Genomic DNA, 25,045 nt, shown 5'->3' with positions numbered 1-25,045 from the left:
TGACACCAGCGCAAGACTCACTCCGCAGCTGTTCTTCCACAGTGGCATCCACCATTAGACAGGGTTCACAAAGGGTTCAAAACACACACTTTCTTTTTCCATCTGACCTCATTTCTATTTTAATATAGCCACACTAAAGTGCTTCAACTTCTGTGAAACATCCTCAGAAAAATACTTTTTTCAGAAGTTATTGATCTGAAACACTAAGGGGGGAATTCGCTAAACACTTGTGCCACTTTCGCATGCAATATTTCAGCGCAAAACACATCTTATCCACTAAACACCCACAATCCATTTAAACAAGTGCTAAATACACTTACATTTTTATTAAATTAGGGCAGCAAATAACCAAAATTGAATTGATTATTCAGATAAATAGCCAAATTTGAATTTCCGTATAGAGGTAAAAAAATATTCTACACTCTAAAAAAAATGCTGGGTTAAAAACAAAAAATGGACAAACCCAGCAAATGGGTTGTTTTAACCCAGCAGTTAGGTTAAATGTTTGCCCAACCTGCTGGGTAGTTTTATTTAACTCAACTATTGTTTAAAAATTACTGTATTGCTTGCTTAAAATGAATCCAAAATAGTTGGAAATTAACATTTATTTATATGTTTAATAAATGAACATTTATTAATACATTTAATAAATAATTAATTAAACAATAAACATTTATTAAATTGCTTATTCATAAATGTTCACCTTTTGATTATTATTGTTGAATCTAGTAATTACGTGTCTGATTTTTAATTTCCAACCTATTTTGGGTTCATTTTAAGCCAGACATATAGCAATTTTTAAACAATAGTTTTCCTTCAAATAATGTGCAAACTGAAGGCTATAAAAAAAAAAATTAAAAGATAAAATACAAATGTAAATACAAATATAAATGAATTTATAAGTGAAAAAATACATAAAAGAATATAGAAAAAATTAGCATATTTCCTAAAATAACAGACTGATATACTTTTCCACTGTTGGGCCAAACCATTCTGTTTGCGTAACCGTTCCCTTGCCGATCCAGCACAGCCGGTACGGATATGGTTTTATTTTCCACGGTGGGGCTAATTATGGAGCTTTTTAGAATGCAATACAAAAATGTGTCATTGCCTTGGTAACGCACAAGTTTACAGACGATATAAGACGTAAATAATGAACATGTTATGGAGGATGATCAGATATTTTTTTACATTTTATTTATTAATTTTTTTTATTATTAATTTGCTTAGTCGGCTACAGAGAAAGCCAGACAACAGACAAGTGACCAGTCCTGAGTTGTGATGTCACTACACACATTCTACCACGGTTAGCCAACCGTGCCAGGAATTCCAGGCCGAGAACAGATTGTATCTGAGCCATGCCGAACCAGGCTCAAGTGGAAATACATCTGGAACCGTTCCTTACCTTTTTTAGAACCATTCGGCCCAATGGTGGAAAAGCTGCTAATGTGTGCAAATAAATGGCACATTCAGGAAGCGTAATTCATTCTCAGTGAATTTGCCCCATGATTATCTCACAATTCAACCTAAAGAGCATCTGCTGCAGCTCTACTGACCCCTGTTAGTCATGACAGAGTGCCACCTTCAACTTCCTTCCTGCAGAGCACCTGCACAAGTGGCTTCAGTCAATATCTGCCATACATTTCACGCTCAGGTTAGAAACACCAAGTCAAGCGTAAATGTCAAACCCTGAGCTGTGTATTACACAACACTATGCTCACTTCATTGAGTACACAGAAGAGTGATAAGCCAGTCGACTGCCTTTGCTCAACCACACCTGTGTGTACGAAAGAAAAAGACGGCCAGTGTGATGATGAGGATCTCTCTCTAAAAGTGTGGCCACTCTTTTGCATGTGGACTATTCTTAGAGTATGATGCAAGTTACTTAAAATAGAAAGCATAAACACAGTTGTTGAGCTACGGTAATGGCTGCGGTTATGGTTTATTAATCACTGAGCTTGTATTTTATAATTTAATAATACAACAAATATAACAAGAATGCAGAACACCTCCAACTGCTACAAGCTTCAGATCTAGTGAGTCTGCCATCTGCCCTGTGCAGGAGGAATGAGAAACTAACACAGTGGTGAGACTGTCAGTTTCATGCAACACTTCGTAAAATACAGAATAGAATTGCATAGAATGGAAATGAAATATAACAAAAAAATCAATTGTAAGCAAACAAACAGAATAGAACTTTTATACTTGAAATTATCAACTCAGGTTCATTCTTAACCCTGGATAACAATCCTTGGTGATCTTGATTCATGTTTCAGACTGTTCTATCCACGGTTAATTCTTAAACCGAAGTAGTTAGTTAGGTTTTGAAATTTCATACCGTACTAGGGATGTGCGCAACGACTAATTTCATTAACATTTAAATGGAAATTTTGCAACCGACTAGTCAACTAGTCGAAATAGGTCAGATACATGCAATGTGATTGCCTTGTATTATGATCATTGTATATTAAAGGAACACGCCACTTTTTTTGAAAATAAGCTCAACAAAATAAGCACTACGTAATATCATTGCGCCTGCTGCACCCATGGTACGGCAGCAAAGTCAAGTTTTAAATAGGAAAAATATCGAAACTCTTTGGTCATTTTTGAGCGAGATGCTAACGGTCTAATCAGATTCAATGAACTATGCTAAGCTATGCTAAAAGTGGTACCCACTAGACGCGGAGATCGGCTGAATGGATTTGAAAACGGTAAAACTCAACTGTTTAACTCTAGGGGAGTTGGAAAATAAGCTTATTTTCAAAAAAGGTGGAGTGTTCCTTTAAACTTAAGCGTTCACTTAAGCAATGTTACTCATTATAGACATATTTATTCAAAGCAAAATCAACAGCCAGCGCAGGACCAATAAGTTCAAACCTTATAGCCTATTATAAACCGATTTCCTCAAATAAAAGTTAGTCCACATAAGTCAGCACTTTAAGGTGTGTGCTCATAACTGGTAGTATAACAAGCCTATAATCAAGCTTAATTGTCCAGATATACACATTTCAAAATAATACATTAAATTTTAAAATGTAACATTAACAAGACTGTAATTTAAATGTAGCCTTTGTAAAAATATAAAGCAAAAAAAAAAAAAAAAGCATATGTAAATATGTCATCAGCAGCAGCAGTTTCGTTTAATCGACTAGTCGGCTAGTCTCGCACATCTATTTTGTAAACCCTGGGCTGTCATTTTAATTTGCATATTTATGAGATCAACACTGATCTGACGAATTCAGCTCATAACTGTTTTAATAACTGCTTATCCATTTCTGGAAATGCTGCAAACAATATCATAACTAAATTAATCTAACAGATCATAACAGAACAGAAAAGAAACGGAACTGAAACTTCATTAAACAGCACATAAAAACAGAACAGAATCTACTTGAATAGAATGCACTGGTTTAAACTGTTTGAGTAAATGTAATGAGTTACTGTACTTAAATATCTTTTTGACAACTTTGTAGTTGTACAGAGTATCAAAGATATTAACAACTTTTACTCTCTACTGGACTACATTTTTGAATATGTATATGTACTCTTTACTCCAATACATTTGTGATGAGTAATGCAATTACTAGTTACATTTTGCATGACACCTAACTTTTTCTGCAGCAGTTTAAAGAAGCGATATCAGCATCTACATCTTGAAGGTACTATATCGTGTGTTTCGCCCTTACTCACTTAAACTTGCCAGCAAGGCTACTTTACAAATGCAAGTGCATTAGCAGGTAGTTGCTGAATCGCAGGTGTTTCATATATGAGATGAGGATGTCCAGTGCAAGTAGCCTTTACTTAACATTATTTTATGTATCCATTATATTGAAGAGAACATTTTAAAGGATACTGGTTTACTAATGCCTTTTGAGCACTTGAGCTGAACTGAGACTTGAGTTTTTGTAGATGTTTAAGAGGCTGTTGTGTCGACCTTGATTTATTGCAATTTTGATTTTAGAAAATAAACATGCGATTGCTCTTCTCATAAATCAACCGTCTAGGTGTTGAGGACTAATACATCATTGAGTCTACATTCAGTACGGGTAAAAATACTGTTAAAATCAGATACTCTAAGACTTCTACTCAAGTCGTGTTAGAATTGGTGACTTGTAACTTGTAATGGAGTCATTTTTGCTGTAAGGTATCTGTACTTTTACTCAGGTATGGTTTCAGGTACTCAAATAGACCTAATAGAATGTAACAGAATAGAACAGAATTTTTATTAAACTGAGTAGAACCTTAAATAGAATTGTCTTCAATAGAATGTAACTGAATAGAATGTAAATGAATCAAACCGAATCTTTACTAAACTGAACAGAATCTTATCCAATCAAATTGTATTGAACAGAACGTAATTGACTATAATGTAAATGGTAACACTTTATTTTAGGGTCTTTTAATTAGTTGCTTATTAGCATGCATATTACTATAATATTGGCTATTCATTAGTACTTATTAAGCACATATTAATGCCTTATTCTGCATGACCTTGTTCTACATTCTTAATCCTACCCAATACCTAAACTTAACAACTACCTTACTAACTATTAATAAGCAGTAAATTATGAGCTTATTGGGGGAAGAGCCATAGTTAATAGTTTATATGTGTTCCCTATACTAAAGGGTTGCCATGTAAATTAACTGAACGAAATCTTTACTAAATTGAATAGAATAGAAGCACAAAAACTTTGCTTGCTCTGATGTGTTTGGAATTTGAGCTTTTATAACATCCGTACACAGTATAAAGCGTAGCTCCAGTGGGAATGATACTATTGTAAGAGGATCACCATCCCTCGATCACCTCATACTGATGTGAAGATAAGATGATTTACTGTGATAACACTGTGGCAGTCTGGTGGAAATTCTTGCGACTGGTTGAGTGACAATGTTTCCATTATCTTCCTCTAACAGCATTTGACTTGACATGAAGACAGATTATCATGTCAAGAAGATGAAAGAGCAAAACTATAAAAAAAAAAAAAATGCAAAAAGTTTTTAATGCAACCCAGAGAAAAGAGATGTAAGGCCAGCTGTGAGAGGAAAACCATTCTATCTAAACATACAGCACCACAGAGGTTAAGGAGTAATCCAAAGCCACCCTCCCACAAACACTGATGTATACACATATTTTGGACACGAAAACGACAGATGATAAAACCAGCCATTTACCTCATCCTCCCACTTGAAGACCTCTCTACCAAAACTTCCAACGAACACCAACATGAAGTAAGTTGGGGAAGTATTACACCCCCAACAGTAAATATAAACTTCATCTAAACTCACAATGATTTTTTTATTTTTTATTAATACTGACAGGCTTTATTGCAATTGTCTGTGACATTGTAAATGTAAAAGCTCCACATGTGGAAAAGGTTTCTCAGGGCTGTTGCATGATTGTGTGTTTGTACTGATGTGCTGCTGGCAGGACGAGCTGGAAGAAGCCTCTGATGTGATCAGAGCTGAAATGAATGAAGACAGAGGGGATTTCCCAAGCGCTACAAAATACATCACGAGTAAAGTATTCAGCAAGATTAGAGCAACACGCGGTCTTCCATCTCTACTACGTACATGCAGTATATCCCATGTATTTCTGCCTGTTTTGTACAAATGCAATGAAACAAAAACTCAGAAGTTGGTGAAGAACATGTCTGGGTCATATTTCACCCCAAAATACACAGGAAAGAAAAAATAAAAAATATTATTTGCATAAAGAAAATGAAGCTTAGATTTTTAGCGTTATTTGTCTTTTATTGTGATATTATTTTCATGACTATTAAGAAAAAAAAAAAGAAAAACGGCACATTCTAGCCATATATCATTATTTTTCTGCATTATGGTAATGATAATGAGAGTGTCTTTCACATTACGGTAATGACAATTGAGAGTGAAATGTGTTTGAAATTGTCATGAAAAATATCACAATCCAAAACATCTTAAAAACAGGTTTCATTTTCCTTGTGCAAATATAAATTTCTTAATTTTTTACTTATTATTTTGAAGTAAAATGTGATCTCACCTCGTAGCAATGTGCCCTACAGAAGAGTTAATGTTCAACGAGAGAATAATGCAGATGATGTAACAGTTTCAGAGGTGTGTTTGTGTTTGCTTTTTCCTCTGCTAACTGTGCCACTATCTCATTATTGTGGCCTTTGTAAAAAAGGACACTGCACACTTCCCACTGGCACTGACACCTGTTGGTAAGTCTCGGTTTTCAGTAGAACTTATTAGTGAATCTAAAATGAGTCTAAAAAAAAAAAAAAAAAAATTACAAACCTTGTGAGTTCTTGTGCTGTCCAGGTCCATTTTGGAGACCGCCATCTGTCAAAATCGGCAAAGTCAAGTGTTACAAAATGACAGGAGTACATTCAAATTAAACACATAGTGACAATTTGACAAACAGTTTGCATGAAAGATTTATTTTTGGCGATTTTTGCCTTTATTGTGACAGGATAGTATAGAGTGGACAGGAAGCAAGGTGGGAAAGAGAGAGGGGGACAGATCGGGAAAGGTCCGCGAGTCGGGACTCGAACTCAGGTCGCCCGAAGCACAACGGCGCTAAATGTCGGTGCTGCCCACGAGGCTATCGGCGCTGACGTATGAAATTTATAATCAAAGATGTGTTTATAGGTTGTTCAAGTTCTTATCAAATGTGATGTGACAATAATTTTCCAAGCATGCAATCAGTTGTCTTAAACTGTATTATTCCAAGCGTGGCATTGAAATCAAACCCACACTCACTGATAAATTTCATATCTGAATGTAATCCTCAATATTAAATGACACCACAGCCAGTTTTGTCATACACCAACAATAATAATGCAACATTTCCTCAGGATTTAGTTGTGCTTCTCTTTGTTCTCTCAATGCGGTGTGCATTAAAAGTGCTCTAGCATTTTGCAGTCAATTATGTGAAACTAAACGACATAATCACCTTTGATTATGTCATTTTCATTACTCAGGTCAGTACGAACCTGTCAATTTCTACCATGGCTATGATTATGCAGTGCAGTTTAATGTAGCCTACACATTTATATATCAGACAAAATATTAAAATCACAATTTTTAAAGTTGTAAATCATATTACTTAGCTTCCTTTACCATAATATTACAATTAAATAAACACGCGGGGGAATCTGTAATAATTTCACTGTGATGGTTAGAGCAGATGTTGCCATTTGTACCTTTCTTGGTGCAATGCACTAGCTTTTAAAAAGAAAAAGAGGCAATTTATGTAGAAATATTCTTTTGATGTTTATATATTAATGTTTAATGCCTGTGAGAACTGCTGAGGCATTTGAACAAAACAGGGCTTTAAAAACAAATGATCCCAAGACGGGTCAAGTTACGAATACGTTTAAACATGGTTCTGTAGCTGCATCTCTTTTTTTTGCTGTACTCAGAGGAACTGTTTACAGGAAGTGTGTACGCTATAAGGGGGAAGAAGACCAGGAGAGAGAGAGAGAGAGAGAGAGAGAGAGAGAGAGAGAGAGAGAGAGAGAGAGGACAGCTTACCCATGTTTACTGTCATCATCAGGAAGTGACCCTAGTGAACTCGAGCTGAATGCTCGACTCCTTTCATCAGGGAAAATCTCCACTCTGCAAACACAACATAAACAGAGTGAATTAGAGACATAATTAACATGAAATACCAACAAACAGACACAAATAGTAATAATGAAGAGCCAAAAACCCCTTACACATGTGCCAATGCTTAAATATTACAGAGGATTTACGCAACATTCTTGTTTCAGTGTCTCCACCCAGTTGCAAAATTTACAGAAAATGACTGTCAAACAGGTCAATAAAAGAGATGATGCTTGTTTTTCTGTGCTATACATTAAATGAAAAAAACATTAAGAATAAAATTCACACTGTACATACAAAGACTTGAATACACATCTTCTATTATTATCTCTGTATTAAAATAATTTGGAGGCAAGTCAAAATGTCCTGATATTAAACTAAAAAAAATATTATAAAGAATAAAAGTTTTGAAATTTTTTGGAAAGAAAATAGTTTAGTGTAATTTATTTTTATGTTTAGTGTAATTCATTTCTATTATTTATTAAAATATATTTTTCCAAATATATACATGAGTTAAGAGAGTCATATTAAAAAGTCACAGAGAGGACCTCTACAAATATTACAAATTATAAATTTACAAATCAATACTTTTTAATATTTAGGAAAAAAGCTGCATTTAAAATTTATTTTGAAACTAATGATTAAGATACACTCATATACACTCATATATATTAAAAAGGTATGGAAAATATGTTATTTTTACTTTGGTTATAAACTAGATTTTTGAAAGTGGAGAGCTTATATGTCTTTGAATCAAGTATATCCGTACTATACATCCGTCTTAATTTAAAAAAAAATTAGCCTGGGATGACTTCATAGCACAATTAACTATTTTTTTTTTTGAAAACAGAAAATTTGATTCTTCGTGTTATGGCCACTTTAAATAAGACATTTGTCACATTGTCACAATGCAATTCTCTTCACAACGGCCAACTGTAAGTAAATGATAACGGCCCATACACAGTGTGTCTGACTGCCAACAGCAAATACAGCCATCATCTCCCAGTCGCTGTCATTCATGTCACTCTTCAGACGAGAGAGACACTTGTCTTTGAAGACAGAAAGTGCCCTGTTGCCCTTGAGACATTGTTAAGCCACATCGAGCAGGATAAAAGTGGAGGGAGCGCTAAAGGTAGCGACCACAGAGCTCTTCAAAGACGAGTCAGAGCACTTTTAATGCCAGGCAGTGAATCAGCCACAGGCTGATCTGAGAGCAGTTTTTCATATTCTGACACATGAAAGGCAAGACAATGAGATCTATTTTTTTCTTCATTTATAATTGTCAGCTTCACGCAACAATATCGACAAGTTGCCTAGAGATGCCGCAGAAAGAAGAGCAATTACAGTCTTCAGCAAAGCACGAAAGAGGCCTGAACAGGGTCAAATTACAAGAGTGCCAGGAAAAAAGGTTACGAACATTTGCACGGAAAATAGCTATACAAATTGAAGCAATCTTTGTCTGCCTGTAAAAAAAAAAAAAATGAGCCAAATATAGCGACGGTGCTGCAGAGACAGTTTCTCTCTTAATGGCTCTTGTAGTGATTATGTTAAATTACCTAGCTGGAAACGATGAGTCTTGAGTAAACAGCACTTTCTGTGGCTGATGGGATGTGATTTCAAAAGCAAGTGAAGTTATAGTGGTTGACATGACAAGCTTGTCTATTGTTAAATAACACTGGAAAGGACAGTTTGAACTGATTCATGAATCAGTTCAAACTGTCCTTTTCAATTAATTGATTTAAAACTCACTGATTCAATGATTCACGACTCATTACTCAAAAAATGAGTGGACTGGACTGGACTGGACTACCATGGACTGTCTTTCTGGATTCTGATTAGCTGAAATGGAAAGTGTGCAATAAAACGGTTTAATGCACAGGTAGTTCCAAGTCAGTTTAATCACCATTCTATATTAATGCGCTGTTTTCATTGAAGCACATAGACGCACACGTCACTCCGAGATCGCACTGCGCACACACAGAAACATTCAGGAAAACAGAAACTTGTTATCAACGCTGCCCCGCGACTTTTATTAATAAAATAGCTTTGCTACTGAATGGCTACATTATATTTCTCAGCAACAAGGGGGTAACATCGCTGGTTTTGAAGTAATTAAACTCACAGCGTTGTTGATAATAGAAAGACGCTGAACTAGGGATGGACGATTAATCGAAACAGAAATTCAGAACCTCTAACCGATGTAATTTTCCCATGTTGGATATTTCGGTTTTTAATCCTGTTAATACTTTCCCCTTTAAAAACATACTACCGCGTGTGTAGTCACATGACTCCGCCCCGTCCAGTCAGCGGTATGGAAGCAACACTGAGGCGAACTCAAACGCCGAGTCAACACACACAGACAGCGCGTGAGCCGCGAGCCCCGAAGTGAGATCACTTTCAGCTTCCCTAAACTTTGTTAATTGTATGTGTTTAAAGGCTTACCAGTTTGGACATTTAGGCGATTTTAGACCATCAGATGTATATTATTATATTGAGCTACTGCGCTGATGCATTGTGGTGCACGAACACTCAGACAGACAGTAGCTCGCACATCGCGTGAAGATCGTGCGCACAGAGAGGAGCGCAGAAACTCATCGTCAACGCTGTCCTGATTTATCACTAAAGTAGCTTAGAAACTCAAAAGTTATAACATATATTTTTCTACTTTTGAAGTAACTAATTACAACCCACAGCTTCACAATTAACAGAGAGATGGTATGACTAATTCACACACGCAATCGTTCTCATTAATGCATTCAAATAAATGTACTGGTAACTTACTGTGCTAATTTATCTGTATCTGATTTACAACTAGCAGAAATCTGTAAGAAATATTATGAACCATAGATAAAATAACTGCTGAAAGTGAGCTATGTCATCAGAGCACTCTTTAATTAGGAAAAAATATCCCACCTTTAATAGTCAAGCATATTTACAGTACAAACCCTGTCAGTAGGAAACAAAGCAAAAAATAAAATAAAAAATAATCGTAATTGAAAATGTTCAATCATTCAAGATTTTGTTTTTGGGCCATATCATCCAGCCCTACGCTGAACAGACAGGTAATTCACATACGCATCTTTCATCTCTATCTCTTGATAATGAATTCAAATAAATGTTATAATTCATTCACTGAAATAAATGTAATCTTATGCACTACTTTATCTCTGTGTCTGATTTAAAGCGGACAGAACGCTAGATCTAATAAGCCGTAACTGACGAAAATAACCGTAAATTTTACCCTTCTGGTAAATACTGTGCTGCAAACATCAATAACAGCTTTAAGTTGTAAATTCTGGCAAATGACCATGGTATAAGTGGAATAATCCACGGCTAGCTGTGTGTATTGAACTATTTGAATGCACTCCGTGTCGGGTGGTTCTTTGCCTCCACGTCGTGCATTAAAATTGTTTAATGCACAGCTAGTCGTGGACTATATCTTACTTTTTACAATGTATTGTTCTAATGGTGCATATAAAGACAATAATTAAATATAATTTTGCATTGTGTTAATTTAGTCCAGTGCAAAAATGTGAGAAAAACATGCCACTTGTTGCGGAGACGTTACTACTTTTCTAAGTGAACAAACTTATGTTTTTCGCCTGGCTAAGGATAAAACATGCAAAAAAAAAAAACCCACTCAGAACAGGTTAGCCTCATGATGGCAAGTTCTGATTAAGATAGCACCACTCACATTTACTTCAGCTGTCATTCTGTAAAATACATCTTGTTTTCTAAGATTTTGTTTCTTAAGCAACTGTCCATATCGGACTGTCAAATATGCTTATTTCAGTAATGGAAAACTGACACTGAAGATGCTGTCTTGTATCAAATACCAGCAAAAAAGACTGCAAATGCCTGAAGTTGCAAACACTAAATAGCAGTGAATCTAGGGTGAACTTTGTGTGCTATATGTTTAATTACAGAAAGTCTCTGATAAAAGACTCTTTTGATGTAAAACTGAAAAGAGGTAATCTCTTCACAGACATTCCTTTACAGTGATACACAGTTACCAGTTACTACTGGAGTTTGGCTCAGTGGGAATCTAAACTCAGATACACCTCCTCTCCCTGGCATATCTTTAAGCATCCTTTTCTGTCTCTAAGCCTCATTCATTGCTCTTTATTTTTCCCCTCTTTGTTTCTAAGGCTTGCATGGTCCCTGAGTTTCTGAAGAAACAGTCAGCGCAGAAAAATGTCTGGGCTCCTGACAGAAACACAAAAGGGTTTGCTGTAAGTTTCCAGAGCTCAAGCCAAGGCGTATGCTCAGTGCACACTAGCAGGGCAGAGCAGCGCACAAAACACACAAGTCACAAAATCCCAAAGCTCTCAGAGCACATTTGAGAAAGGATATTTGGTGGAAGAACTCTAAAAAAAACAAAAACAACACCATTTAAATAACAATACAACTTTTTAAACGATAAACTAAAGAAAAAAGACCTGCCAATAAAATATTAGAGATGCACCGACATTAAAATTTTGGCCCATAAAGCAATAATGGGCTGATATTTCAAAAATATATAAAAATTATCATATTTCAATAAAATATTTTTTTTTTTAAAAATGTATATATATGTATATATTATATATATATATATTATTATTTTTTTTTTTTTTAAGTCAAACAAACTAGGGATGCTCATAATTAACTGGTTAACCATTAACCGACAGTAAGAATTTTGACTGATTAACACTATCAGTTAAATGGTTTAAAAAGTAATTTAGGTAATTTTAAAGAAATTTTTCAAGATCTTTTTAAAACGTTTGCTGCATGGTTAAAAAAAAAAAAAAATACACTACACATATAAAATTGTGTTTTTGAAATAAAAAACAAAAAAGAAAACAAAAAACAGATAAGCTGCGTATAAGTCGCGTTTTATTATTACATTCAGAAATAATGTAAAGTACCGGTAAAAAGATTTACCATTTTAGTTCCCCTCCATAACAAATCCTTTCAATTTAACAGTATTCAGAACAAGAACGAAAAATATAAGTAGCTAAACGTCAAAACAAAAACAAATTAATTTAAAGTGAAACTGAAACATAAACCGGCGTTGGACTCACGAAGCCACCTCTCTCATTCAGCATTTGTGAAACATGTCACAAAAATGAACCGAAACTCAGCATATACTACTTGTCACACTGTTTTTCTTTCGTTTTGTTCATCTGTTAATTACGTAAGTGAAATATATTTTGCGTACAGGCCCATTTATTCCTCATATATACACAAACCAAACCCCTGGAAACAAATTTTGATAGTATTAATGGGTTACAGACACTTATCCAATCTAATTTAATTAAAGTCTAATTTAACATAATCTTGTCGGTTAACAGTTAATGATCTAAACAAACCAAGAATGTGTATAAAGAAAGAAAAAAATTGATTCTGTGTTAATTCTAGAAAATTACTACAAAAGTAACTACACAGAATGGGAAATGGGGTTGACCATTAATTAAATGAATTCTTAATTTAATAAATTAGTTAAGAATTAAAAACTGTTTTTATTACAATTAATTGAATATCGATTTACCATCAACATTACGATTATAACAGTACAGTTGAGAAGGTCAAGACAGGCCATTTTATACAGGATATAGACTTTTGAGGTTTTTAAAACTAGCTACTTGTCATGTTACACTAATTTTATAATACATAACCATTTATCTAATATATTTAATAGACCTCACAAAAAAACTGTCTTCACTGTAAAAAAAAAAAAAAAAAAAAAATTGTGTTGACTTAAAGTGTTCGTGCTGCCTTAAAATTTTAAGTTTAGTCAACTCAAATATCCAAGTTGTCACTTAGTACAACTTCAAGTTGACTAAACTTAAAATTTTAAGGCAGCACCAACACTTACTTTAAGTTGGAACAACAATTCTTTTATTTTTTTTTATTTTTTTTTTACAGTGTTTAAGAACTAGTGCTTGACAAACAAATGCAGCAAAATCTTTATTAAGATAATTAAGTTATCAATCACTGTGCCAGCATCAACTGTGTCTTCTTTTTAAGGTAGGATTATTGCATTGTGGGCATCTCTTTAGATTTTTTGAAGGATATGTACAGTCACATCTCCAACTTGGCATCTCAAAATCCATTTAAAAAGGAACACACGCATACACATTGACCTTGCGGCTGCTATAAACACATTTAAGCACCGAGGGACTGACATGCTGCCAAAAAGCAGGTGGTCCTCCAACATGGCGGCGAGCATCTCACTAAACCCCTCTGCCCTCGCTGCGTCTGGCACCAACCACCAGCTCTCCAGCCCATCTGCTCGGTCACTCCACACAGCACGAGAGCGGCCTGCTTACCCGTGCACCCACCGCACAACCTGCCATTCATGCCACACACGCTTGATGCCAACTCTCTAGATCGGTCTGACGTTCTGTCAAACTGACGTTTGCTGAGGACTGTGCAGCTTGGCTTGACTCGACAACTATCTCAGGGATTTTTTTTTTTTTTTAAAAGCCACAGCATGTGGGAATCAAATGAAAGAGCAAATGAGAAACTAACCATGTAGTTAAATTTGTTAAGTTTAGTGACTATCATTATGTAACAGATTCAGGTCATCTGACATTCACCGCCATCTTCAAGGGTGGACATTTGGCAGGAATGAAGTCAGCTTTCATGGTACATTCCCTTCAACATATTACATCATCCCTCCAAACAAAGTCAAGTCAAGGTGAGCCGGATTGTAGGGTATTTCCCTCTTTTCCATGAATTCTGAGGACGGCTCACCAGCTGCAGCTCTTAATGACTTGTGGAATGCTTTTCCCTTTCCCAGTGTTAAGCAGAAAAAACTCATTGATTGTAATTGAACACATAAGCAGCACTAATGTGAAACTGCATCTATTTGTAAAAGGGTTAGGAATGGCACAGTCTATCACAGTGAAACTCAGTACTAGCTATTTTGTGGCCCATGTGACGTGGTCAATAGCAATAATATAGGGCTGCAACAACCAGTCGATAAAATCAATAATTATCGATAATGAAAATTGTTGACAACGAATGTCATTATCAATTAGTCGCGTCTGCCCACCGTGCGTGGAAAACTTCAGCCAGTCGCGTCAAATTACAAATAACGCATTTATATGGACAAAATGCATCTAAGGGTGTACACACTCTGATCCGTGCCCGAGCGCGTTTGACCCCCAAAGCCCGGTTTGTTTGACAAGTGTGATCGCTCTGTTCCATACCCAGGCATGGTTCGTTTAGCCGTCCCTGGCCCACTTGGAAGAGGTGGGCCAGAGCACAGTTCAGTTGGGCTCGAGCGCAGTTCGCATGCAGTGTGAGCACTAACCGTGCCGGAGCACGGAACAGCTACTACTTTTGTGTGCGCTACAGTCATCATTATGACAGCAAACATCTTTATTACTACTTTGATAGTACGCTTATCAATTCACGTAATTAATTCGAGTGTATTTGGGTTTATAACGGGTCTGCTTCTCACCTTATTGATGAACAGGAATTGTAGTTTGCGAGTAAAGTCATTAATGTCAGCTGCCTTCGTAATAATCCTCTGAGTTATTGTAAATCGCTGCGCGGCATAAATTATAAATAGCCTATATTAGGCAGTATCTTAGCGAAAGTGCATTTCTTCCCATTTTCTTCCATTCAAAAAGTTGCATCATATATGACGTAAGCGTGCTCCGGCCTAAGTGTGGGCCAGCGGGGGAGGGGAGGAGGCTGGACAAATCGCACTCGGGCTCGGTTCAAGGCAACCGTGCCTAGTGTGAGTACACCCTAAAAATAGTGGAGGAAACCGAGTGAGCTGCTACAGGTAAGAAAATTGGTCCTTTTATCCGATTAATCGATTAATCAATTAATCAATCAATAAAGTAAAATATCTAGCTTCCGCCAGACCGCCTTCCGTATTCAACTTAGGAAGAAAGGTCCGTGCCGATAGCCTAGTGGTTAGTGCACTGACATAGCGCAAATGCGTTCACGGTGACCCGAGTTCGATTCCTGTCTCGAGGTCCTTTGCCGATCCTGCCCCACTCTCTCTGCCCAGTGCTTTCCGGTCTGTTCTCTACTGTCCTTTCTGAATAAAGGTACAAAAAGCCCATAAATATAACTTGAAGAAAAAAAAAAAAAAAACTTAGGAAGAAAGTGTAATGCCTCTTGCAGTTCAAAATGCTTATGCCTATTCAACTTACAGATGCTTCCCTATTCAACTTACAGAAAAAGCTTAACTGACGCGACGGCAGTTACTCTTTCTTCCTAAGTTAAATACGGAAGCCGGTCTGGCAGAAGCTAGATATTTTACTTTTTAAATATGGATATTTTTCATACACAAACGCATTGCTTCAGAAGCACTATTAAAGTAAACTTTAACAAACCTCAAAATTAATATGCATTTTTAATATTGTATATTATAAGGTTGTGACACCTATATTTACTTATACCATTTTATTTTTAATTTATTTAGACAAAATAGTGCAGTGTCATTTAAATATGAGCCATTTATCAGTTTATTAGTTAAATAATTATCAGCTTATCGATATGGTCCAGACTTTTAATATCAGTGCACCACTAACAATTACTATATGAAAATTAGGAGCGTGACTAAAATGGATCCTGCTATTCAATGCAATTCAGCACTGAAAGAGGAAATAGAATATCAACATTTCTTTGTTAAAGGATGATGTAATGTACCTGTTTGGCACTGAGTGAAAAAGTGTAGACAAAACAGTGTGGGCAACACAAAATGAAATGAAGTTGACTCATAATGAAGTTCATTAAGTGCCTTTTAAAAATAAAATATAACCTTTATGATCAAAACCACATTGGCAATAGGTCAAATGAGTGCTAGACCTTTCTTAACATGGAAACACCCACACATATGATCTAAATAATAAAACGCCGGTGTTTTCTTCTTTCATTTGTTGCCCTAGCAAGTGTGGTTAGAATCACAGTTCCTGCAATGAGTAAACCAAACAGGTCAGCTCTCATCGACAAGGACAACTCTCCTTTTTTTGTCAGCAACTCGGTGACTCACAGGTTGTGGCAGGCAGCTTTTCTGGGAAATGACACAACATCAGCTTTGCTATAGCCAATCCCTCCTTGGGACCACCAAGGAGAGTCTGACTTGTATAAAGCAAAGCCAATCTCACACCCTGAGCTCCTAATCTACTTTTCTGCATTAGTTTTTTTCACGGGTGAGGTGCACCTGCTTGCCTGCGCACACACTTACACGTATATAAAAACTCACTGACGCGCAGGCTTCTACAGCACACTCCCCTAGCAGACAATACATTCTGCAGTATAGATTCCTTGCCAATATACACACCTCGGTCTGGAACCATTTCTGTAGATAACAAAAAAGCAGATAGACCCCAGGCAGACAAAGTAGCAGGATGACTGTCATGCAGCTAAAGGAAAAAAGTGATCTATAACAGGCAAGCATGGATCAATAATAAATAAGAATATTCATGATAAAGAAAATGTTTTAAAAACTTTTTAAAATCTGCCTTTTTGGAAATGCACTATTTTGTATTTCTGTGGGTATCATATACTGTAGTTTTGAAAATCATTTATTCCATTTTCAAAAAATGTTTTCGTACAATTTATAACTCTAAAAATATCAACGTATCATAGTTTTTTTCCTGGCATCTTTTGGCTAGTTTCACATTATATGATCACGCTGTCATTCATTCAAGTGCTTTTAAACCATTCAAGTGCGATAAGACGCAAAAGAGAACTCAAAGATATACTGGCGTAAGGTCTGTGAAGCAGCTCTTTGTATTCACTCACTTGCATTGAGTTCTCTTTCATGCTTGAACGGACAGAAACACACAAAATTATGCCCGCTATTGGTGAGTATCCTCGTAAGCACAGTCTTAAATGACCATAAAGAGTTGTGAGGACATCGGATGCGTGTCAGATCTGTGTCATGTGTGTCAGGTCTTAAAGTGACAGCAGCCTAATATACCTGCTGTTGTCTGTCATTAACTTTAATCAAACAAATTGACTGAATAACTTTTGTAACTTTAATAAGGATTAATCAATATATTTTGGCAGAGCAGGCCTGACTGAGCCAGCAGAAAAAATCCTCTAGCATTGACCCCTGCTATATTAAAGGCATTGCTAAATGTGACATTTATTATTTTAGTTTTATGTGAAGTTCACTTAAATTAAAAGTGAATGGCTATAATTACCCCAGAAATTGAGAAAAATCAGTAGCTGTATTGGTATCGGTGATACTGGCCTTCAATCATAGAACTTAGTAAAGAAATGTCATTAAGTAAATACTTAAAACATATCTTCTTTTTGTTGTTTCTACATTTCAATGTGAAATTATACAATATAAAAATATAATTATAATTAATTTAATGTTAGGTGCGAATAATTACAGAAAAAATGTGCGAGTAATACGTTTAATCGATTGACAGCACTAATCAAAACACATTTTACAGCCTGAAATAAACTTGCTTTACCAATTTTTTGATGTTTTAAAAGACATCTTGATCTTGACACACAGAGATTTTTAGATTCTCACTATGACTATTTCCTGTTTTTTTTTCTGTGTAATAGTTGCATCACTTGACCTTGATTTTGGTGAACAAAACATTTCAAATATTAATAAGCAGTTTCATCAAAATATTTTTTCTAGAAATAACAATGAAAAACAAAGATTTTCTTGCCTTCTTCTTCATTACAGTATTAGTCATTTTAATTTTACAGTATGCCCCCCAAAAAATACGTAGCGTGATCAAGTAGATAATAAACGGAGGGCTGACCAACTGCATGTAATAGAGGCCAACCTGAACAATTAAATTAGACACAGCAAGCTCAACTCACAAAAAGGCATCATGATGGAATTGTTGTCTCATGGCAATCATTGATTATTTTCACACAATGCATATATTTTGAGACACAGAAAACAAGCACCATCTGCACAATAATATGTTATCATTGTATGCCGCCACTCGCTCACAAACACCCATGCTTGCATACAATTTCTTTGTTTTTCCGCTCATTTGTGTTAATATATGGTAGCAGATGTCTCCAGGGCAGCTGAAATCATTACAACGGCAGAAATCTGCTCTGAACGTCAGTGGAATTTCAATTATTACCCTTCACTGTGCCTGCAGTGAGACCACTTTAGGTTGCATTGCTGCTCATGACAGGTTAAAAAGGGGATCTGAAACGTATCACTCGGTTTTGGAGGTGAATGATGCTTTCACACGTAGAGGTTTTTACTGCGAGTCAACAACAAATTCAACATGCCAGAGACTATATCCAGGTTTCACAACAATAACTGCTGTTAGATCAATTTAAGCTGCCCAAGCAACACATGACATTGGAAAACAAAAATAAGCCGCAACATTCAGGGTGATTACAGTGTCTCTCATTGACATGGAAGAAACTTTAAAAGGCAAGCATCACTACTATTGTGTTTACTTAAAGGGTTAAGAGTTTGAGCTTTGACACATTACATCCAGCATCATTTATGCGGACATGAATGATACCTCAAATTGTGTGGCTTGTTGAGGAGAGGAACACTGTTGAATTTAATAAGACATGAACCATTTCTAGGGCCCAGAATATCATAGACTTGGGGATAGGGTCTTTTAAACTTGGCCAATAAGTAACCACCCAACAGACTTCAGAAAGATCCCAGTAGGGCTGCACAATATATCGCACAATACGAAAAATAACACTGAACTTGAACGCGATTCTTAGTGCCATTATGAAATCGCAAAGGCTACGATTGTTTTTTATGCGCGGCTTGTCAATGAAGTATGGCTCCAAATGCTAATCCATCCGAAAGCACTGCGAGTTTGAATCACTTATAATGTACATTTAAAAAACCAACACGCGTCAAACTTCTTTTTAGACACGAGAAGCATTTATTAACATCTTGTCCAACAAAAGACAACATTTAATAACATGTTTTTACTCCAAACTCACTTCATAACGACAGTTGAGCGTCCTTCTGTGAGATGATCTGGCTTCTTACACAGAATAAGGCAGTCGTGTGTTTATTAGTCATGTTTAATTAATCAAAGCATTTCAATCTTCTGTTTATTCAGCTACAGCGATATGATGTGTGTTATCTTCTTCTGCTGCAGGGCATATTTTGAGTTTCTGCGCAAGAGCACCCTCTGGCTTTCAGATGGAGAAGCATTTACTACTGATCACAGAGCCGTACAGCTCTGACAAGCCACGCATTAAATAATCGCAGCCTTTGCCATATCGCGATAAATCGTGCAGCCCTAGATCGCAGCGTTGGAAACAATTGGATGGTTTATCATAATGGAACCCCGGATAGAGTCGGAGAATTATATGTTTGTTCAGAGCATTTTATTTCGTAAACGAGGCACATTGTAATGGATAGTTCGCATAAAAACTTTTGTTGAAAGATGAAGCAGCCAACTGTATTGGATCTGACAGCAGCTGCGTCACAAAACGTAAATGATTTCATAACGATTTGTCTGTAAATGACGATTTTATATGGATAATGTTTTCAAAACACTTACTTGCAATAGCGAGTGGGCGTTGATACTGTTTACTGTGCAATGACGTTAGCCAATCATAACAGTGGCCGTATACTGACAAGCCTTAAAGGGTTAGTTCACCCAAAAATTTAAATTCTGTCATTAATTACTCACCCTCATGTCGTTCTACACCCGTAAGACCTTCGTTCATCCTCGGGACACAAATTAAGATATTTTTGGATAAAATCCGATGGCTCAGTGAGGTCTCCATTGCCAGCAAGATAATTAACACTTTTTAAAAGCCCAGAAAGCTACTAAAGACATATTTAAAACAGTTCATGTGACTACAGTGGTTCAACCTTAATGTTATGAAGAGACGAGAATACTTTTTATGCACCAAAAAAACAAAATAACGACTTTATTCAACAAGATCAAGTGATGGGTGATTTGAAAAAAACTTCTTCATAAAGCTTCGAAGCTTTATGAATCTTTTGTTTCGAATCAGTGGTTCGGAGAATGTATCAAACTGCCAAAGTCACGTGATTTCAGTAAACGAGGCTTCTTTATGTCATAAATGTTTCGAAATTTTAATGGTTCACCACTTGGGGGCATGACTTTGGCAGTCTTACGGGTGTGGAACTACATGAGGGTGAGTAATTAATGACAGAATTTTCATTTTTGGGTGAACTAACCCTTTAAAGAAGCTGCCCCTTAACACCGGATCAATTCAGCATGTATACTTGTTTTTTTTTTTGCGCAAAAAACTTTATTAACATTATAAGTGAACCTCAAGGAACATTAAAAAAATAATAAATAAAATCCATGTCATGACCCCTTTAATAACTCCAAGTTGCAAGTACTACAAATGTACCAAGCGGTATCTGCATACATACAGTGCAGTTACAAACTGTAAAGCGATAGATATTACATAGAAAATCTTAATTGTTTGATTGTTATATCATCGCCATATGTAAACCATCCTGATACCCATCTCTAAACTGCTAAATGCAGACAATTAGGCATTAAGATAATATAAAAAGTAACATCACGCATTTCTGTAAATCTGCTTTGAAACAATATGCATTGTTAAAAGAGCTATATAAATAAAAATTGACTATAGAGAAAAAATATCTGGTTATTGGACAATAAAGACAATATTTTGAACAAAAAAATAGTCTGTATTCTAAATAATCTGTATTGTGTTGGTCATAAAAAGGCAATATTGTTCAATCTCGAGTCATGCTAAGTGCTTCTCCCACTCCTTCTGATAAGGGCAATTCACCTGCACTTCACATTGTCAGACACACAGGACCTAATTAAAGGGCTTCCTTTCGTCTCATTAAAACAGGGAACTACCAAAGTGCTTAACGGGATGAAATTAGATAAGAAACCCTCAAAAGCAACTCGTGTTATCACTATCCAAGAAAACTATTTCTAATTAACACACTAACTGGATGGTATCTTCGATGAACACTTTACAGATAATGGACCAGTTCTCAACTGGAAAACCCTGACCCAAATTTAGACACTTTGATGTCTTACACTAAAACAGATTTTCTTTCTTTATCAAAACTGAACTCGAGGCAAAGCTCCAACCCTTTTCTTTCCACAGCTTTAGAGAAAGAGCCCGCAGGAGCCGCTCAAATCACACTGACCCCTGGCCCTTGGCTCTTTGGCGTGTGCGTGTCCAATCACTCAAGCAAGTGATAAGACCGCTGTGATTTCCTCCATGTCTAGTCAGCCAGCGCTGAGATTAGGCCCAAAACTAATGATCCATCACGAAGATCTGTGGCTGAACAGACAACACTTTGACTTACAGCTATGAAACAGACATTCTCTAAGGGAACAGGATAAAATACTATTTCTCCGACATCCTAATCTAAGGTGGTCATTCATCACAGATTTCAACAACTCTCTCCCAAAACAGTTCTTTATGGATTCCCAAAAATATGAGTCAGGTTGAAATTAAAAGGATAGTTGACCAAAAATAAAAATTATCCCATGATTTACTCACCCTCAAGCCATCCTAGGTGTATATGACTATTTTCTTACAGACGAACACAATCAGAGTTATTTTTAAAAATATCCTGGCTCTTCCAAGCTTTATAATGGTAGTGAAAGGGGGGCGCGATTTTGAAGTCCAAAAAAAAAAAAAATGCATCCATTCATGATAAAAATAAACCAATACGGCTCTAGGGGGTTAATAAAGGCCTTCTGAAGCGAAGCGATGGGTTTTTCTAAAGAAAAATATCCATATTTAAAACTTTATTAACTAAATAACTAGCTTCCGGCAAAATCTCGCCCACCATTCACTACCATTATAAAGCTTGGAAGAGCCAGGATATTTAAAAATATATCTCCGATTGTGTTCGTCTGAAAGAAGATAGTCATATACATCTAGGATGGATTAAGGGTGAGTAAATCATGGGATAATTTTCATTTTTGGTTGAACTAACCCTTTAAGTCAACATATTTGCCTCAAAATGTTCCCGTCTGCTCTGGACAGATCTTCCATCAGACATGAAGAAGATTTGTGTGTGATGGCAAGTGAACAAATTTTCTGAATACTTCAATCTTTAGGGGTCTAATGATCTAACTGACAGACTAATCATTTTTCCTTGCATTACTAGGGAGGGTGAATATCCTGTCAAGATGCTCCTAAACCAGAGCATATAAACACAAACCCTAAGAATTTGGCTACACGAGAGTGCAGCAGGTCTGTCTAAAGATGATAAACTTTAAGGTCAGATGACTCAGATCCCATCCAACTCATGTATCTCCAGCATGGGATGTTTTCCCCCAAATGTGATTTCAATAAAAGGCTGTTTATGCATGCGGTTCACTGCACCCGAGTCTAAGGTGAGCATTATGAATCAGTAATGCTCGGCTGGTGTCTTAGTTTAAAAAAACCCAGTCAACATCGTAATGAAGGTACAAAGTTCATCTAGATTTCTTCCTCATGCCATGAGAAACATTCTTGAACATAGGCTTGGTTGAGACAGACCTATGCACATTGCAGAAACACTAGCCTATATTTAATGACTCATTAAGCGGAGCAATCTTTAGTAAACAAACATAAACTCAAAGTATTTCAGAGTCAGGGAATAATGAGTGACTGAAAGAAGAGTGCAAGAAAAAAAAGCAAGCCAGCACATTCCATCAATCTTCTACTTTATTGTAGTATCCCTATTAATATCAGTATCAAATATGGCTTAAATATATTTAACTAGTTAAACCAGCTATAGGTGCATCCACCCTGTTAACATCATAATTCCCCTTTATCTCTCTTTATATGTGCTCTTCAAGGCTGTCTAAAATAATTTCATCTTAACATTTCAAGTTTGTCAGTAAGAGGCGATCTTAAACAGTCAACACAGTTACCATAATTTTGTGTACTCAGGTTATGCATCAACCCTGTTAAAATCATTATTCCCCTCTTGTTAAAAATGTACAGTTCCATAAATTACAAAAATATCTGTTGTTTATGCATGCTCTTTAAGAAGATCAAAGACACTTTATCTTCCAATTTGTTTTATTATTTTGTCAGTAACGGACGTAATCAGTCAACCCTGTTACCATAAATTTGTACAATATACAAAATTATTACTGACAAAAATTTGAAAAAAAAAAAAAAAAGTACATTAAATACTCTTTCTAATAAACATCATTTAGCTAGATGAAGAGTAAACTGTCAACCCTGTTACTTCTTCATATCCAAATCCTAACATATATATAGACATAGTCATTATTTTGCTTGAGATGGCACAATTTAACAGAAATTTCATAGAAAATTGTCCCATTCCATATAATGACCGATATAGACTATACTAAAACATTCATATAGATATTTTAAGACATAGTTTTATATATTTTATAACGATAAACAGTGTTATACAAGTAGGTTCAAGCAGTCACAACAACAAATGTCATGTAGCCTATATTTTCAGCAACTATATGAGCATTAGTTACTCACAGAGTGTGAAGTTCTGCCTAAACAAAACACAACATAAACTCAGCATACGTTTCTTTAATAGCAGTTCTATGTGGACTGGTGTCTAATGCCTTATGTGTAACAAACACAATGACAATTGTACTTTACTCTCTATAGCAAATCTTTGCACACTACCGTTAATATAAATACAGTCATTATTATTCTAGATTGAACTCACCTTACGTGGCTATCTTCATGCTGGAGCTGACACTTAAGACAAATTAAACCAAGCTGCGATTCAAAGCTAGCAATTCACTGGGTTTAAACGCCGTGAAGACGAAAATTCTCTTGTGCGAGTGATACAGTAAAAACAGTGATATATCCGGAAGCCGCGCGCACTTGAATACAGTTGACACGCACAAATTAAGGAGAACCGCACAAATCCACCTTCCGAAAAGCTTTGCGGTTTATGTTTTTTGGAGTCGCAGATGCCAGTAATCCAAATAGATGGAGCGGTGTGTGCTCGAGAAAGCTGCAAATCTCGTCGACTGCGCGCCGTCAAAGGAAGAAAGTTTCCTCTCTGCAAACATTGACTGACGCCGAGTTTTTCCACGGAGGAGCGAGTGTGTAATGTCAGCCTCAGGAAGCGATGACGCGCGTGCTACAGAGGGCTTGGGGGTGCGCGTGAGATTCTGGCGCCCTCGTCCGACTGTGGTTAACGAATTGTCTGTCGACGAAATGGCTATAAAAATAGGGAGACAGGTCTGAAACTACTAAAAAATAAAAAAAAATTTAACAAATGGACAGTAAAAGTAGGTGGGTGTAGATAATATCAATCAGGAGGTCAAACTAAATTATTACAGCAGATTTATTTTATAGCACTACTGTCATTTATATGATGTTTCCAATATTATCCAATATGATTAATTTTATATGAGGTTAGAAAATACGTCAAACATCTGTGGCATGTCGAAACAGTTTAAAACCCTGATTTATGGTTTTTTTTTTTTTTTTTTTTTTTTTTTTTGAGTGAAGTTTGAGAAACTCCACATTTGTACTTCATTCCCCATAATTCCACACGATGACG

At 36.1% G+C, this 25,045-nt stretch overlaps 1 protein-coding gene across 1 annotated transcript in view; it reads right to left on the bottom strand.

Annotated features, from left to right (window-relative positions):
• The window catches only part of map3k22 (mitogen-activated protein kinase kinase kinase 22), a 71,211-nt gene extending 46,286 nt beyond the window's left edge, over positions 1–24,925 (bottom strand). The window contains exons 1-3 of the mRNA XM_051881729.1: positions 24,197–24,925; positions 7,516–7,599; positions 6,277–6,321 (exon numbers count right to left, since the gene is read on the bottom strand). Of these exons, the coding sequence (XP_051737689.1) occupies positions 6,277–6,321; positions 7,516–7,534 (64 nt within the window). The 5' untranslated portion in view covers positions 7,535–7,599; positions 24,197–24,925. The remainder of the gene's footprint in view (positions 1–6,276; positions 6,322–7,515; positions 7,600–24,196) is intronic.
• Positions 24,926–25,045: the final 120 nt, after the last annotated feature.

The sequence above is a fragment of the Ctenopharyngodon idella genome, chromosome 23 (genome assembly GCF_019924925.1).
Source record: "Ctenopharyngodon idella isolate HZGC_01 chromosome 23, HZGC01, whole genome shotgun sequence".
Classification (NCBI taxonomy): domain Eukaryota; kingdom Metazoa; phylum Chordata; class Actinopteri; order Cypriniformes; family Xenocyprididae; genus Ctenopharyngodon; species Ctenopharyngodon idella.
Note: the sequence above shows the minus strand (reverse complement) of the source record. Positions and strands in the feature narration are given on the sequence as shown.